Raw genomic sequence first — 17,437 nt, forward strand, 5'->3', positions numbered from 1 at the left:
AAAATTTTGGTTATGATGAAATTCAATTTTGCGTAGTTCTGATGAAAAACACCATAAAACGACATCCGATTGTGAAGGCCATATTCGCACTTTCTTATTGAATTCTAGTGGTGGGGGGGGGGGGGGGTGCTTGGATCGATAATTTTATAATGACTAAAAATTTTGTGAGGTTTCAATGCATAACTTTGGTTGACAAATTCTTCAATAAAGATCATAGATCTAGACATAACGAATTCTTTCCTAAAGGAAAATGAACATTTGAACAAAGAGTAAAAAAGGGCAAAAATGCATTCTGGACAAAATTATTTCCATTTGGGGGGGGGGGGAGGCTGAAATTTCTTAAAGCATGAAACATGAATTTAGAGGGTTCAAAAATGAAGCTTTTGATACCGAACTCGACAATTTTAGAATCTATGTAAGATTTCGAACTACTCCACTCCCTCTATTAAAATCAAATCGCGACATTTTTGACAAATTTTATTATGAGAGTAATCACTTGCAAAAGGGGGGGGGGTCGAATTGAATATTTTATATAACCACCAAAAATGTACAAAGTATTGACAGACAATTTTTAGTCGAAAAAAATTTCTAGCTAGTTTTTTTTTTTGGGGGGGGGGGACTAAAAATGTATGCGTTCCTGTTGTGATTTTGAGAAAATTTTATATTTCAAATAAGGTTCAATTTTACGTAATTTCGACGAAAATTACAAAAAAAATGCGTCTGAAGGCAGAGTTTGGATGTTTTAAACAACGCGATGTTTAAAACTGGGAGGGGGGGGGGGTTCAATGAAAAATTATTTGATGTTAAAAAAAAAAACCTGAATAAAACTCCTTATTCAAAATATGTTTTTTTTTCTCGAAATTTTCAGCCAGTTTTTGTATCTTTAATGGAAAAAAGGGGTAAAAATGGAAAATAAAATTTTCAACGTTTTTATTTTAAACAAAAAAACACTATGTTTTTTTCTTTAAAAAAAAAAGTTTTTTTCCAAACTCTGTCTGAAGGCTATTTGCCTGCTTGATTATTAAAATTGCAGAAGTAGAAGGACTCAGAAAATTTTCCACCATATAAAAATTTTCGCAGGGTTTCAGTGTATTTGTTTGGAAAATTTTTCGACAAGAATTGTAGGAAATTAAAAAAAAATTAATCATTCCATTTGAAACAATCGAAACGAATTCGATACAAATCAAAATACAGGCTTATCACCAGAAACTGATTTAGACATTTGCGTACCTTGTTTAGCAGCTTCTTCCATGGTAGACTCGACGCAAGCGTCAGCGAAATGATTCTGACTGCCGCAATTGTAGCATGAAAGCTTAGGAGGAACTACTGCGGGATACGTAATCGCACCGTGAGGCAGGAAAGCGGCCGTTGGAGGCGGATAGTGGTGGTAGAGTACATCGGTATTGGGCGGAAACCCCGGATATCTTAGGAAACTATTCGGCCCAGCCGGGAACGCCGGATATGATCTGATGAAATGACTCGGCTGAATATAGGTGGTGTTGGTGACGGTGGCAGTGGCCGGATGAGTGGTGAACTGGTAAGTGGTTGCTTCTGTGTTCGTATACTGTTGAGGTTGCGATTTTCTCGGGTCTTCGGTATTGCCGTTAACGTTTTCGGCGCCCCGTCTTCTGAAACAAACACAGGTATTAGTTATGGCTCGATTTGGATGGGGAAATTATCCATAAAAAGGTGAAATTTTGTCGTTAGGGACGAATATACGATTTTTACGCACTCACCTATTGTTACCTCGACCTCTGGTAAAAGAGTTGGCGTTCTTGGACCGGCCACGATTATTCATCACACGTCCGCGACCATGATACGACGCTGACTGATTATTGGTACGTTCTTCGCTGCTGCTATCGCCGGCATTGCCGCGTTCGTCGCTATTGCTATTCACGTTGCTATTGCTCCACTCACTGTTGCTACTCTTGGTCGATCCTACACCAGTAAGCACCGGAATTAGGTTAGGTTTCGCTTCGTCACTGCTGGCTACGCCGCCGATACCACCGCCGGCTTCTCGTTGAGCGCGACGTTCTCGCGCACCTTTCTTACTTTTGGCGAAATTCGCCTGCGGCAGCATCGGCGTCTGAGGCGGTGACTGGTCGGACGACGTCGTATCCGAATTCGAGCTATTCGAATTACCGCTGGCGGCTCCGCCGCTACCGGTTCCGCCGCCCGATTCTAAGCGTAGCATACGCATTTGATCTATACAAGGTCTCATATCAGCCGGGCCGGCTACGGCCGTCGAAGCTACGGGCACCGGACCGGTAGCGTTCGGGATCGCATTCGACACCGGATTCACGGCCAGACCGCAGGCTGCGGGTACGGCGACCGTGGCTGGAGATACGAAACCGTTCATTTGGTTTGCAGCGGCAGTGGCGGCGCCGCCGGCTACGGCGCCGTTAGGATTAATAAGGCAATACTGGCAAGGATTTCCGACCGCGCAGGCTACGGCGGCGCCCGGCGGAGTCGCTACCGCCATCGCTGCCGTGTACACGAGTCCGGTCGCGGGTACCGATTGTTCGATGAACGCTTTTAGGTCGTCAGTCTACGGAATAGAAACAAAAAATTGCACATTAGAGTCGTGTAAAGTGATCAGATACACGTGAATACGAGTGATGAAAAGTTGATTTTTTTCTTATGGGTCTATTTTCGGACTCCGACGAATATTAATTCGACCATGCAAAGAGCAAACATAATTTGTATGTAGTTTAAACAGAGAAAAAAAAATTCATTCCTCCTCCTCACCAATAAATCTTTCAAAGGATTTTTTTTTGCTCCAGTTGTTAATTTCCGCTCAGTAAATATTTAATTTAATTATTTTAAAATTTTCGATCTTACCCATCCCTCCTCTCTCTTTCTACCACGACCAGAAAATCGAATTTCCAGAAGGAGGTTGCCTTGGTAGCACATGAATAAAGTACATAATAAAACTGGCGTTTGAGGGTATTGACCTTTTCTGGGGTTGTGGAGCATCAATTTATATTTTTGAAAAATCAGTTTCACAATCTTCCCGTTGAGCTTCTTAAAAGTTATTTGCCCTCAAGCAGTAATTTACGAGTAAATGATCCAATTTGTGTCACTCTAGTGTCACTATAAATAATTGAGCTAAAACTCCCAGACAAAAAGTCATGACTTTTTCATAATCTATTTTTCACATTTTTACCGCATAAATCCCCCCTCCCTCTCCCTCCCTCACAAAAAGGAAAAAATTAGAACTTTTAAACAGCGAAGAAATCGCACAGGGTTGATTTTCGAGTTACATTACACATTTTTTTTTCAATTTTCAATTTAGGAACCTCCGAAGATACAAAATTCTGGTTTGCGGAAAATGCAAGGCTCGTACTCAATTTTTTCCCTCAAAAAAATGTAACTCGAGTAACTAAAAAAGCCTGAAAAATAACCGAAAAAGTGATAAAACGCGAATAAAACTTCTTAATGTGATGAAAAACGAAAATAAAATTTTGTTAATTTCAAAAAACTGGACTTTTTTACAACATTTTGGTAAAAAAAAGAATCGAGACCTTTGGTAATTTTTGGCAACAACGTCAGAAAGTTTGCAACTTCTGATAAAAAATCTAATTTTGACAAACAGCGAGACTTCGACAATTTTAGCAAAAGGAAGGGATTTTCGGCAATTTCTAACAAAAAAAACACACACAAAACTTCTAGTCAATTTTTTAAAAAACTGATATTTTTTGGGTCGATTTTTTATAAAAAAAAAAAAAATTAGCAATTTTTTTAAAAAGCAAGACTTTGACAATTTTAGCAGAAACAATAGGTACTTTTTGAGTGATTTAATGGAGGAAAAAGCAACACCTTTCGATACTTAATTAGAGGCAAAAAATAACATTTCTCGCAATTTTAGTCAAAAAGCGAGAGTTTTGGGGAATTTTTGGAAAAATGAAAGACTTTTGGAAACTTTTTGTAAAAAAAACGACACTTTTCAGCTATTTTGCTAAAAAGCGAAAATTTTTGTCATTTTTAAAAATGCAAGTTTTTTAAAAAAGTTTTTTGCAAGTAAGAGTTTGACGATTTCAGCAAAAAAAGGAGCTTTTAGCAATTTCTGGGAAAGAAACTGGAGTTTTGGGCAATTTTTGAGAAAAACTGAGACTTTTTGAATTCATGTGACGAAAGTGAATTTTTTCAACAATTTTGCTAGAAGGAGATGAATTGTTGTCAATTTTTTGAAATAGAAAATCATTGATAATTTTAACAAAAAGCAGGACTTTTTGGCAATTATTGGTAAAAAATGAAATTTTTTCGTAATTTTGGCTTTTGGACAATTTCTGGAGAGAAGTAGACCGTTTCGACTTTTTTTTTGGGGGGGGGGAAAGATATGTACTACCTATGAGTAGATATAAAATGTATTTCCTGGCACTGGAGTAAGAATTCTTACAATACTTTTTAAATTCAAAAGTATGTGGAAACTTATGTGAAAAATTTCACATAAACCTTCACATAGTTTTTCATTCAATCAAATGCAAAAATATTTACAAAACTTAGATATTGAAATGAAATGCAAAATTTTTTGCAATACTTAAACATTTCAAACAAATGCAAAAATTTCATCAAAACTTGAACATTTCAATGAAATGCAAAAATTCATTCAAAACTTAAACATTTCAATGAAATGCAAAAATTCATTCAAAACTTAAACATTTCAATGAAATACAAAAATTTCATCACAACATTACCATTATACCACTAGTTAAAGAAAACATTATCTCTAATAAAGCGATAACACAAACACCAACACCTTTATCATAGAAACTGATTCTTTTAACTAATGCACCCACCACATGTGGAGGTAGTTATTGAAGAGAAATTTTTGCATTTGATTAAAACAAATTGACATTTTTTTTTCTTTCTATTATAAAATAAATAATGAACACTATTGAAAAGAGCCACCTTGAATTAATAAAAGATTATGTTGATTGGGAGGGAATTTCTGAATATAAAAAACTATCAGAAAACTTTATAAGAGAATTCAAAGATGAAGTAGATTGGAGTGCAATTTCAAAATATCAAACACTATCAGAAAACTTTATAAGAGAATTCAAAGATCAAGTACATTGGAAAAAGATTTCAAGATATCAAGATCTATCTGAGTATTTCATAAGAGAATTCAAAGATCAAGTAAATTGGGAAAGGATTTCATGGCGTCAAAAACTATCAGAAAACTTTATAAGAGAATTCAAAGATGAAGTAGATTGGAGTGAAATTTCAGGAAATCAAGCACTATCAGAAAACTTTATAAGAGAGTTCAAAGATCAAGTAGATTTTAAATGGATTTCAAAACATCAAACACTATCAGAAAACTTTATAAGAGAATTCAAAGATCAAGTTGATTGGGAAAGGATTTCATGGAATCAAAAACTATCAGAAGATTTCATAAGGGAATTCAAAGACAAGGTAGATTGGAGAGGAATTTCATGGCATGAGATGCTATCAGAAAATTTCATAATAGAGTTCAAAGACAAAGTAAATTAGTGCGCAATTTCAGAAAATGAAAAACTACCAAAAGAACTTAAAGACATAGTAAATCGCAATATTTCAAAAGGCTTAATTGAACATATTTTATGTAACTTAGACTCAAGTAATATTCATATTGTCAGACTTTAATGATGTGAATAAAAAACTTTTTTATGAAAAATTTTTTCATAAAAGATGTAAGATTAATTTACAACAGCTCTATTTGTGAAAGGGTTATAAGTAGAAACAACATTATAAATAGTTACAATGTGTATTACTGTATCAGCAGAAAGAGCTTCCTTGAATCTAAATTTTAATTTTACGTTTGTGGTACTCTCCTTTATGCTTTCAGGTTGGCAGGTACAATCAATAGCTATTATGGGATATTTGTTGGCATAATCATTTATAGAACAAATTGGTTTCCCTTCATTACCATAATAAGCTAGTTTGAAATTTTTAAACATTTGATAAATTTTATTATAATCATTTTCTGAACTATTTATATTTAGTTCAGTTTTAGGATAATGTTCATTATTGTTGAGAACAGCTTGAACGTTTTCAAGGCCACATAAATCAAATTGACTATTATCCACTTTGATGTTATCATTTCTATTTTTTTGCATCCCAATAAGAATAAATATTGGATTCCCATCACAAGTATATTCACATGTATACTTTTTTGTTGTTATACCAGTTTTAAACTCATATCCCCAATGTCTAAAAATTTGTGGTAAATCTTTTGAAGCCAGTATTTGTTTTAGACATTTGTTTTCCATTTCTCTTCTCAATTTTACCTGTGACATTATTAGTGCAACATCTGTAAATTTTATAGTAATAGTATGTTCATTTGCAAAAGTACTATCAACTTGAAACATATTATTATAATTATTGAGATGGGTTTTTGTTAACCTTAATTCATGTGGGACGTGAAATACATAATCCTTGTGATCCTCATGATAACCAAATAGTGTTTCTAAAGGATCATACAAAGTAAAATACCCAGATTTGTTCAGAACATTTGAGTTTGGAGAGGAGATATTCCAGCCTCCATCATTGTAAATCGAATCAGAACCAAATGAAACAATTCCTTTCATAGTAGTAACCACACCTGGCTCTTCAACTGAATCTATTACTTTATCACATTCCAAATATTCAATTTTTGAAAATAAATGTGGTAGTGGATTAGTAACAAATGATATTTTTTTCAAATCAAGTTCTGCTACAGCACTCTTGTCAGAATTTTTAGTCACTGTAACAATTCCTTTCACAAGTAATCCACTTCTATGTGGATGGGTAATGACATCTTCATTGTATGTTCTTATACGAATTTTACTATTTCCTTTATTTATGTCATCTTGTGGAGAGGGTCTGTAGACTACAAAGTCTTCACTTTCAATGTAATTTTGTATCATATTTATAATAGGAAAAATTTTTTTTATTAAAACTTGGATTTTAAAAGTTCTTCATTATAGAATTTCCCTTCAATTTCTTCACCATCAGTATCTTTAATAGAATAAGTTACAGGAGTTGTGTGAAATATTTCATCAACTACAAAAATTTCTTTAGTCCAGTTATTCTTGTACTTGTTATCAAAAACTTTTTTATATGCAAAAATTCTAACTCTATCTCCCTGCTTAAATTTCTGATTCGATTTACATTTGGGTTTATTTTTGTTAAATTTCATCAAAATTTCTTCTGCATTATCCTTATCAACTTTAATAGGTGGCATACCAATAGTTCTATGAACATCTTTTGTGTTATATTCTTCTAGTATTTTAGGTAAAATATCAATCCATCTGAAATTCTTCCTCATCTCAAAATAAATTTTCAACTTTTGATTTAATGTTCTGTTGAAACGTTCAATTATTGCAGACTTTTCCTCATTATTGGTATGATACATTTTAATGTTGTGTTTTTTCAGCATTGTCTTGAAAGTTTGATTTACAAATTCTCCACCTTTGTCCACATGAAGTAAATTGGGTTTTCTTTTTGAGATTTTCAAAATATTTTCAAAAGCATCTGTAGCTGCTTTACCTGACTTATTCTTCAAAGGTTCAATCCATACAAATTTAGAAAATGTATCTTCAACATTGAGCATATATTTAAAACCATCATTTTCTTTGGAATATTTGTCCATAATTAATAAATCAGCTGCCCATAAATCATCAATACCTTTGGTTACAATACTTCTTTTACAAAACTTTTTCCTAATAGGTGCATGTAATTCTTTAGCTTCTTCCATTTATTTATTGTATATAAAAAAATCCTTTGAAACTTTGTTTAAAAATTTCATTCACATTATCACAATCTTTATCAATTACCAGAAAACCATGTTTAGTTTTCCAACAAATGTTGCACATTTCCAAGTATTCATCAAGTGTTACTAAATGCGAGACATGATTATCGTAAATGTGTCTCGAATTTCTAAGATCTTGCATAAAAATTGCCAGTAAATTAAAACTATCTCTTATACATTGTTTTGGACATTTTGAATAGGATTGAGCTAGATAAAAGCAAGAAATATTGTAATGTCTTCCTCTCAGATAGAAATTTGCTATTTTATCTTGAGGGTCTGTCAAAACATCGTCAAAAATTATAACTGAATTTGGTTTCATTTCTTCAGGTTCTTTCAAATCTTGAGGTAATATAGTACTAAAACCAATGTTCTGTTCTGGCGATGTTCTGTTGATAATATCTATTATGTTTTTCAATCGAATATATTTTTCTTGATGAGATGTTTTTGAGCAAAGATAAATATGGGTATATGTATTTATTTCCATTAGAATTTGAATTAAAAGATTGGTTTTACCACAACCTGATGGACCAAATATACCAGCTCGAATTACATTTGGAAAATTTCTATTATATCGTGGACCCACCTCCTTGTAATCATAATTTTCAATTTCAATAGGTATATCACTTTTAACTACTTTTATAATACGTTTTTTCTTCATTTATATTAGGATTTTTTTTTTGTATTATAAATATGAGATTTGATTTAATAGGCGAACGTAAAGGAGAAACTTTATCTTCTTACATTCACACAATATTTAAAAATAGAGTTAATCTGTGTTCTAATAAACTCTATGGAGTTTGTTTACTCATTCTTAGTCTCTTTAATTCTTTAATGAATGTAAGAAAACATAACAACAGGCTTGATCTTGTAGATGATCAAGGAAATCACGAGGAAATTTATATTCCAGAAGGTGCCTACGAAGTTACGGATATTATCAACGCTATAAGAGATAAAAAATTCAACTCTTTATATAATGTTGAGAGAAAAAATATACGATTTGATCTTTCAGAAGATGAAAAGAAGATGATTCCAGTTCCAGAAGGAATTTATGATGTAGATAATCTAGAGAGTACAATCAAAGCAAAGGAATTTGATAAACTAAGTACAATAATACAAAAAAGGGAAGATTTACATCTAGATAAGTTATTAGATAAAGAGTGTCGTCATTACATTCACATTCCTGGAGATAAGTACAAAGTAGAAGATATCTTACAAGCAATTAAAGAGAGAAGGTGTGCAGCAGATAAATTGAAAATGAATTTAACACCATATACTCATAAAGTAAAGATAATATCTGAAGGTAAAAAAGTTGACTTTAGTGTACCCAACTCTATTTGTAGAGTTTTGGGTTATAGTGAAAGGGTTTTAGAAAAAGATGTAACACATCATTCAGATAGAATGATTGACATTTTTCCTCTTACTGCTATTCAAGTAAAATGTAATTTAGTGAATACAAATTATGAAAATGGAGAAGGAGGAGGTGGTGTAATATACTCCCACCCCTGGTCAGCTCCAACAGGTGAAAAATATTGGATAATCCCATATCACTACTTATACTATGAAATAAATACACATTCTTTCAGGGAAATTGTAGTTCAGATTGTAGATCAAGATGGTAATCTGTTGGATTTTGGTGATGAAAAAATTTATGTAGCATTGGATATTAGAGAAATGTAATTTTAAGAGAAATTCTCTTAAAATACTTAGAACTCAGCTAAAAATTTCAAACAAAGATGTCCACAAATAACTTGATTGAAATTTTGCTTTTGGTCAATATTATAATATACATTCTTTTGAAAATAGTTTAGTACTTCACTAGGAGGTCTTTCACCAAAAGAATCAAAATAAATTATATAATCATCTTTCTTGAAAAAACAAACCCAATGAGATCCCGGTCCAATAGAATCATCTAAATTGATATTGTCCGTCTAACATAGCTTGACCTGAATTGTGTCATTTGCATAAGCCGAATTCCAACAAATTTTTCATGAATTTTTCCAAATTTTTTTGATTCCCAAAATTGTTTAGAGAGTAAAAATTATTGGCTATGTTTATTTTGCATGTTTATTTATGGCTGATTGGCTGGAAAAAGATTTATTGAAATAAATCAAGATAAACGCTAATCAATTTGGGAAACCCTTCTGTTATTCCTTTTTGGCTTCCATAAAATGCAACTGACACAATTCAGTTCAAGCTATGTTGGACGGACAATAATCATGCTTTCATTTCTTCCAATTTGTTTTGGTAGTTGATCTTTCATAAACACTCCCCTAAAATAAGGTATACACAATTCCTTTGCATATAATTCCAGTTCCATATTGGATAAGGGTTTAATAGGAATTTTTATTAACCTCCCTTCCTCTTTTTTTTTTTGCTTTCACATTAACCCCAGCACCTTCAACAGGTTTTCGATGAGAAGCTGGATTTAAATATAACCCCTCACCTTCAACAGGTTTTCGATGAGAAGCTGGATTCAAATATAATCCTCTTCCTACTTTCTTCATAGCTAATTTGATATCTTTAGAATTATTTATAAATTGCAAAACCTTTTCGTTGTTTTCCAAACCTGTACCAGACTTTACTGGTTCCTCTAGTATATCAGTTAGTTGTTTGTGAAGAGGTTTTTCTTCTTTATATCTTTTTTTAACTTCTTCAACTAACTGATTGTTTGCTCTATGATTGCTATAGGCATCAAAACCATTTTTAATTATGGATGATGCCGCAGCTATAGCTGGTAAAGCAGCAACTAGAGCAGGTAAGAAACCTCCAGTTTTATTATTTGTGTTGATAAATTCCAATTGTTTTGCAGACAACTTTATCTTGACTGATTTCTTTTGGGTACGCGCTTTGCTGATTTCCTTCTTTTGATATGTTGTCACTGGTAAATAAGTTTCTTTCATCACACTGTTTTTTGTTCGAATCAATTGTTTGTGATCCAAGTTTAAAGTAATTGGTTTCCCTAACTTTATTCCCTCTAGAATTAACAGTTGCTCTTTTTCATCTAAATTGACAGGAATTTTTTCATAATTTTCCTTTTTCATACCGGTACCAAAGTACCTTTTTGCACCCATGACAGCATCCACAAGCTGAGCTTGTTTTTCCAATTTTTTACTTGTATCTTTATCACGTGCAATATTTGAAGCTTCTCTCTGTAATATATAATCAGCTTCATGAAGTTCAGCAGGATCTTCCATCAATTCATAAGCAACATCATGTCTCCTAGATGCATAATCCAGTTTATTTCTTGGTTCAACTCCTTTCAATATTTGTAAAGTTGGATTTGTCCAGGGTCCAGTAAAATTATGATCTTCTAAATGCATGGGAGGTAATGGAAGCTTCTTTATTGCCCAATTTGCAACTGTACCCAACATACCACTACCTTCTTTCACTTCACCATCAAACATCACCTTGGGAATTCTTTGTCGAATTTTGTCATTCAATATAGTTTTAAAGTTGTTACTATTCATGTTTATTACAGAAAAAAAATATCATTTCTTCTTTTTGCGTCTAATCACTTTTTTTCTAAATTTCCAAATACTTTTCAAGAGAATCGTCATCAAGAAAATACATGTTTTCATATTTTGATGCTGGGAGCTTGTTCTCCCACTTTGTGTATTAGAATTATTTCCTTCACTACTACATGGAGAGTCACTATTCATTTTATAATAGGAAATTTTTTTTTTCAAAGTTCTTTAAGTTCTTGCAAAATCCTAACAATTTCATTTCTTAAATGAGGGTTGGAATTTCCAGCTTTCTTTTCACCATACAAAACAACTAATTTATCAAACAATTCAGGCAAGTTATCCCAATAAATATATTTATCCCCAGATGTGTTGGCATACAAATTCATTTTTTTGAGATGATTTAAAATTGGTACTATTGCCTTACCATCTAAAGATCCTTTTTGAATCTCTGAGTAAATTGTGATTAATTTTTCTAGATAACTATCTATGCTATCACTTTGATACAACCCTCCCCCCTTTTTCAGATATTTATCCAGTAAAGGTTTTATTACAGAAATGTATTTGATTCCACAACTTGATTTCACTCTGGAAGATGGATTATTATTTTGTTTATAACTACTGGTTTTATCAATAATTTTCCAAAAATCCTTTAAATCTTCAGAATCATACTCATTTGGATCTGGATTTTTTAATGTCAACAACTGCCATAAACCATGAGTTCCTTTAAATTCAATACCACCTTTAAACTTGATGTTATTACCATTAAAATTAATTTCTTCATTGCCAATCATCCATTTATTAATGTCTGGATCATATCGAATCCCAAAAGTAGTATCACAAATTTCTTTTTTATCATCAGCAGCATAAAATTGTAAATATTGTTTTGCTATTTCGCCAAGAACATTTTCATGAGAACTATTCCACTCAAGCATATTTTGGGTAGGTTGTGGGAAGGTTTCTGGAAGATTTTGGGAAGGTATTTGGAAGGTTTCTGGAACATTTTGAGTTATTTGGTTTCTAATTTTTTCTAGTGGTGTAATGATTGGCTTAAACTGTTCTTCCAATACTTCTTGCTTATAAATTTTACCTGCTTTACTTGCCTGATACATTGCCTTCAATTCCTTTCTTATATTAACATTTTCATTTACTAAATTGTAATTATTGCTCATTTATAGTAGAAAAATTTTTTTTCCTATTATAAAATGAAGTGTGCTGGTATTATTCTGTTTACCCTTTTTGTATCAACTTTACAAGAACATGATTTATTCTTCAGATCTCAAAAAATAGTCAACAATGATGGGGTTACACTATTTTGTAATGTTACATTTTCAGAACAAGAATTTGTGTATCAGCTGGAATGGCTTAAAGATGTTCCTTTTGACATTCCAGAACGTTTAAGTATCAATAAATTTGAATATTTGAATTCAACATCGAAGAAAAAGGTTGAGGTTGTATCATTTTTGAAAGTTATAAATGAAGGACAATACATGTGTCGAATTAGAACAAAAAAATTTGGTGAATCTTCAAGTAACTATTACTATGATTATTTGGTAGTGTCGCAGCAAAATTTAAAGAGTCAACAGCATTTGGTGACAAAAACTTGGGTAAAATTGCTTATGGAAACAGAGGGAGTCAATACAAAAATTGAATGTGTTTATAATTTTGAGAAATTTCAGTCAAATAATAAGTGGTTCAATTATAACAATGAATCCATCATTTCTAATGAGCGAATTCGTACCACAGACTTGTTTATTGAAATCAAAAATCTAACTTTTACAGATCAAAATGCGTACAGATGTGTGAGTCCAAACAATGAGTTTTATACAGCTTTAGTGGTTACAAAAAATTATAAAAAGTGGTAATATCTTTTAGAACAGTGTTCTAAAAGAACAAAGCAGTTAATTAGATGAATATTTCCATCCTAAAGAAAGGAATATTTTTCTGCATATTTCATCACATTCCCTCTTGTTGCCAAGTGAAATGAAATCTTCTGGATCAAAATTGTGACCATCTTTCAACATTAATTTATGTAAAAGAAATTTCATATTTATAAAGTTTTTTCTATGGCTATTTATCAAATCAAATTGATTGGAAAATTTTTCAAAATCATTTAGAAGTTGTTGTTCTAAATGGGAAATATCACTTGGTTTCTGCCCTGTTAAATTAGAATGAATTAGAATATAATCGTCATAGTGTTTATGATAACCTAGTTCTTTCAAGAAATAAAAAACAGTTGATTTTTTCACTTGTCCAAATGTAGATAAAGCTTCTTGTAAATGTATATAAACCTCTGGACTTATAAAATCAGTTTGTTTTCCTTGATATTTCTCCAAACACTTTTTGAAATTACTTAACCTATTGTAGTTTGAATTTTGTTTCTTGAAGCAATGAGGTTTAGAATTATGTTTGTAGTGAATTACCTCGGCAAAACATTTTTTGCATATTAAAATATTATCTCGATCTTTGAAAAATTCTCGAGTATTTCCACAGTTTTGACACCTTTTGGATGGATAATACTCTTTTTTTGATACATTGCATATGAGACCAAATCTCTGTGAAGCTTCCTTCATAATCTCATAAGGAATGATTTTTTTCATTTCATTCAAATATGTATTCACATTTGTTTTCATCAAGTTTTCTCTCATTCTCAAATATAACATCAATATGCTTTCTGAAAATTGAAACTTGTCCATGTTTTTAAAATCATTCACAACTTCTGGAGAAAGATTTCCATCCTCAATGTTGTATGTTTTCACTCTTTGCTTAGATTCTTGAAATAATTGAATATTGTTCCTTAAAGTATTTGTTATAAATTCATCCAATTCTATAATAGAACTCATTTTATTATAGAAAACAATTCTTTTAACTAATGCATTTTTTTCCTAGATACCCAATCTTTCAATTCACATATGAAATCTTCTGATAGTTCTTGATTTTCTAAGATTTCTTTCCAATCTACTTTGTCTTTGAATTCTCTAATGAAATGTTCAGACAGTTTTTGACTCCATGAAATACATTCCCAGCATACTTGGTCTTTAAATTCTTTAATGAAATCTTCAGCCAGTTTTTGATGGCATGAAATCCAATGCCAATTTACTTGATCTTTGAATTCTCTAATGAAATGTTCAGACAGTTTTTGATGACCTGAAATCCAATGCCAATTTACACAATCTTTAAATTCCATGATGAAATCTTCTGATAGTTTTTGATAACGTGAAATTTCTTCCCAATTTACTTTGCCTTTGAATTCCCTTATGAAATTTTCTGATAGTTTTTGATAACGTGAAATTTCTTCCCAATTTACTTTGTCTTTGAATTCCCTAATGAAATCTTCTGACAGTTTTTGATGAACTGAAATTGCAAACCAATATACTTTGTCTTTGAATTCCCTAATGAAATCTTCTGACAGTTTTTGATGAACTGAAATTGCAAACCAATATACTTTGTCTTTGAATTCTCTGATTAAATTTTCTGATAGTTCCTGATTACTTGAAACATCATACCAATTTACATGAGAGAGTAATAATTTAAGATGCCCCTTTTCATTATTGATCATATTATTATTTTATAATAAGGAAAAAAAAATTTTAACCAAAGTTATTTATATTAGTGAAGAGAGAGTTTTCAAATGTGTGATAAAATTCTGTCTTTCTACTTCTAGTTTATAATGTCCCCAAGGTAAAGTTTCATTGTCAAATATACATCTCTTGTCATCAAATGGAGATAAACCTCTTTTATCTTGTTCAAATGTGTAAATATTATGATTTTTACTTTGTATAATTTTCTGCTTGAAACTCTTTGTTATTTTCTTCTCTAAGCATTCTTTATAATCATTATGGGTGATTTGATTTTTGATTACATGTTTCTTCACTCCTTTTGCTCTTTTCTTTTCATCTTCTTCAAATACTTTGATGGAGTACAATTTAGAAGCTAACCCTATGAATTCTTCAATACTTTTTCCTTTCATTTCATCTTTGAATTTACCAATAACTTTTTTATTAACTTGAGGAATACCATATATATTATTCTCAGGATAGTCTGATGTGTCAAATTCATCAATCATTCCTTTCATATCACTGTAAAAGTCTGGCGTTTTTATTGACAAAATTAATGAGTCTGTATCAGTATACAAAAGTTTAACATCATTTTTATATTCTCTCTTCAACCTATAATAGAAATCATACATCAATGTTTTTGAAATATCTAAAATAGAAACACCCACATAAATTGGTTGATTGAAATTGATGTGAGTTTTTTTCATGTGAACAGCTGCAAGATCTTCTGCAAAAAATGTTGATTTTACAAAATTTGGTTTTGAAACATACTTTGTATATTTTTTACCTTCACTAATCAATTTTATATCCACATGATTTCGCACATTCATCATTGTTCTACCAAACACCGAGTTATTCATCAATTTAAAAAAGTCTTTTTCAAATTCATTTTTTGCATTTTGTCTATGCTTTGTATTTTTATCAATATATACTTTCATCCAATCTGATTGGTTGAATTGAATAACTCTGTGAATTTTTTCCAATTTCAAACCTGCTTCAAGAGCCTGTCTAAGATTCAAATAATGTAAAACATATTTCTTCTTATCATATAATGTTGTGAATAATTTAGGAAGTCTATTTTCATCAATAATATTTTCTGCACAATAAGGTAGATCAGAATGATAATCATGTAATGTTTCTGGATAGCTTAAATCAACTTCAAACAGATATCCTTTGCTTTGGTTATCTCTCATTTTCAAAATTCTACTGTAAGTAAAATCGTTTGGATTTGCCCACCAAAACCCTCCATATGGTAAATGTTTACTCATAGCCCATCCATATAAATTATTTGCATCCAAATACTGAATGAATGTTGATTCTTTATTTTTATCAAATTTTTCACCCATGTACTTATGATTGGCTTTTTCATATCTATTTGAACATTGGGAAATTCCACCACGCTTGGCATTTTCAAACATGTACAACATGTCTACATCAGTTATCAATTCCAATTTTTGTTTTGTTGTTTTCAACATGCAATCCCAAGCAAATCCGGGGGTAGTATAATACCAAAGTGGATCTAACTTGTAAATTTCAAGTGCAGTTTTTCTGAAATTTTCAATCACATCTGCTAGCAAGAGTACATCAATTTTATTGTACAACATTGTAAACTCTTTTAGATTTTTAATGTTAAACTGTTCCCAAATTTTTTGAGCACGTAAAAATTCCTCTTCATCTACATGCTCATCATTCAAGGAATTGTAGAAATTCTCCCTAGATGGTAACTCTTCCTCATCATATTTTTCTAATGAGTCCATATAATCATAAGGGTATGCCAATTTTTCAGTCAACAAATTGAACAATGAATCATTCCCAGGTGGTACTGTCTTATCAAACCATTTCTTCAAATTTTTGAAATGACACATTTCCAAGTTTTTAGCCAATTTAGAAAGTGGTTCAGATAGAAATTTGTATGAATCTAAAAATCTAAGTTCTATTTTACCCTCTTTTCCTGAATAGTGTTGAAACTTTACAACTTTTGAGAAGCTGATGTAAGATTCCTCATTATTTGGAATTAGTTTTAAATTATCTGTAGTTCCAGCAAATTCTTTGACTAATAAGTGGGAATCATAACCAGAAAAGTTGTGAAACAAGACGGGTATGAAACTAGGTACATTGTAATTCAAGTTGCAAAGACTATGAGCTGCACCTCTATATTCACCTGTTATATGGTCATGATCCTGAACTTTCTTTTTATTTTTTTCTTCATCATCTAATTTCTCTTTCAAATCTAATTCTAATTTCTCTAGTCTATCAGTCAGTGTTTGATCATCATGATACTTTAAAATATTTGAAGTAATTTCTATTTCTTTTCTCAATTTATTAATATTTTTTTCCATCATAGGTGGGAAATCACTCAATTTTCTTTCACAAATATGACATATTGTTGCTTCTTTATATTCACATTTTTGTATATTGGTCAGTTTCTTCATTTTTTTACAATTATATATGTATTCATTAGCAATACGTACTGCATCTTCTGATAATTTTTCACACAATACTTGAGGGGTATTACTTCCAAAATATTCAAACATGTTCTCTGATATTTCTCCATTCTCATATAAAATGTAATAAACACAACTAATTGGTACGTGCTCTTGAATTTTTTGTGTTTTAGCATCTTCCTCTACTTTAGTTTTTTCAAGTTT

General features: G+C 31.4%; 1 protein-coding gene across 5 annotated transcripts in view; it reads right to left on the reverse strand.

The window, feature by feature from the left end:
- The window catches only part of LOC135847397 (uncharacterized), a 30,693-nt gene that overhangs the window by 4,997 nt on the left and 8,259 nt on the right, over window positions 1-17,437 (reverse strand). For 2 of the 5 annotated variants that reach the window (XM_065367260.1, XM_065366941.1), the window contains 2 exons: window positions 1,737-2,548; window positions 1,231-1,628 (listed from right to left, as the gene is read on the reverse strand). In XM_065367260.1, coding sequence (XP_065223332.1) covers window positions 1,231-1,628; window positions 1,737-2,548 — 1,210 coding nt within the window. The remainder of the gene's footprint in view (window positions 1-1,230; window positions 1,629-1,736; window positions 2,549-17,437) is intronic. The other 3 variants (XM_065367178.1, XM_065367096.1, XM_065367020.1) reach the window with 3 other exon arrangements.

This window comes from Planococcus citri, chromosome 1 (assembly GCF_950023065.1).
Source record: "Planococcus citri chromosome 1, ihPlaCitr1.1, whole genome shotgun sequence".
In the NCBI taxonomy this organism is placed as follows: Eukaryota; Metazoa; Arthropoda; class Insecta; order Hemiptera; family Pseudococcidae; genus Planococcus; species Planococcus citri.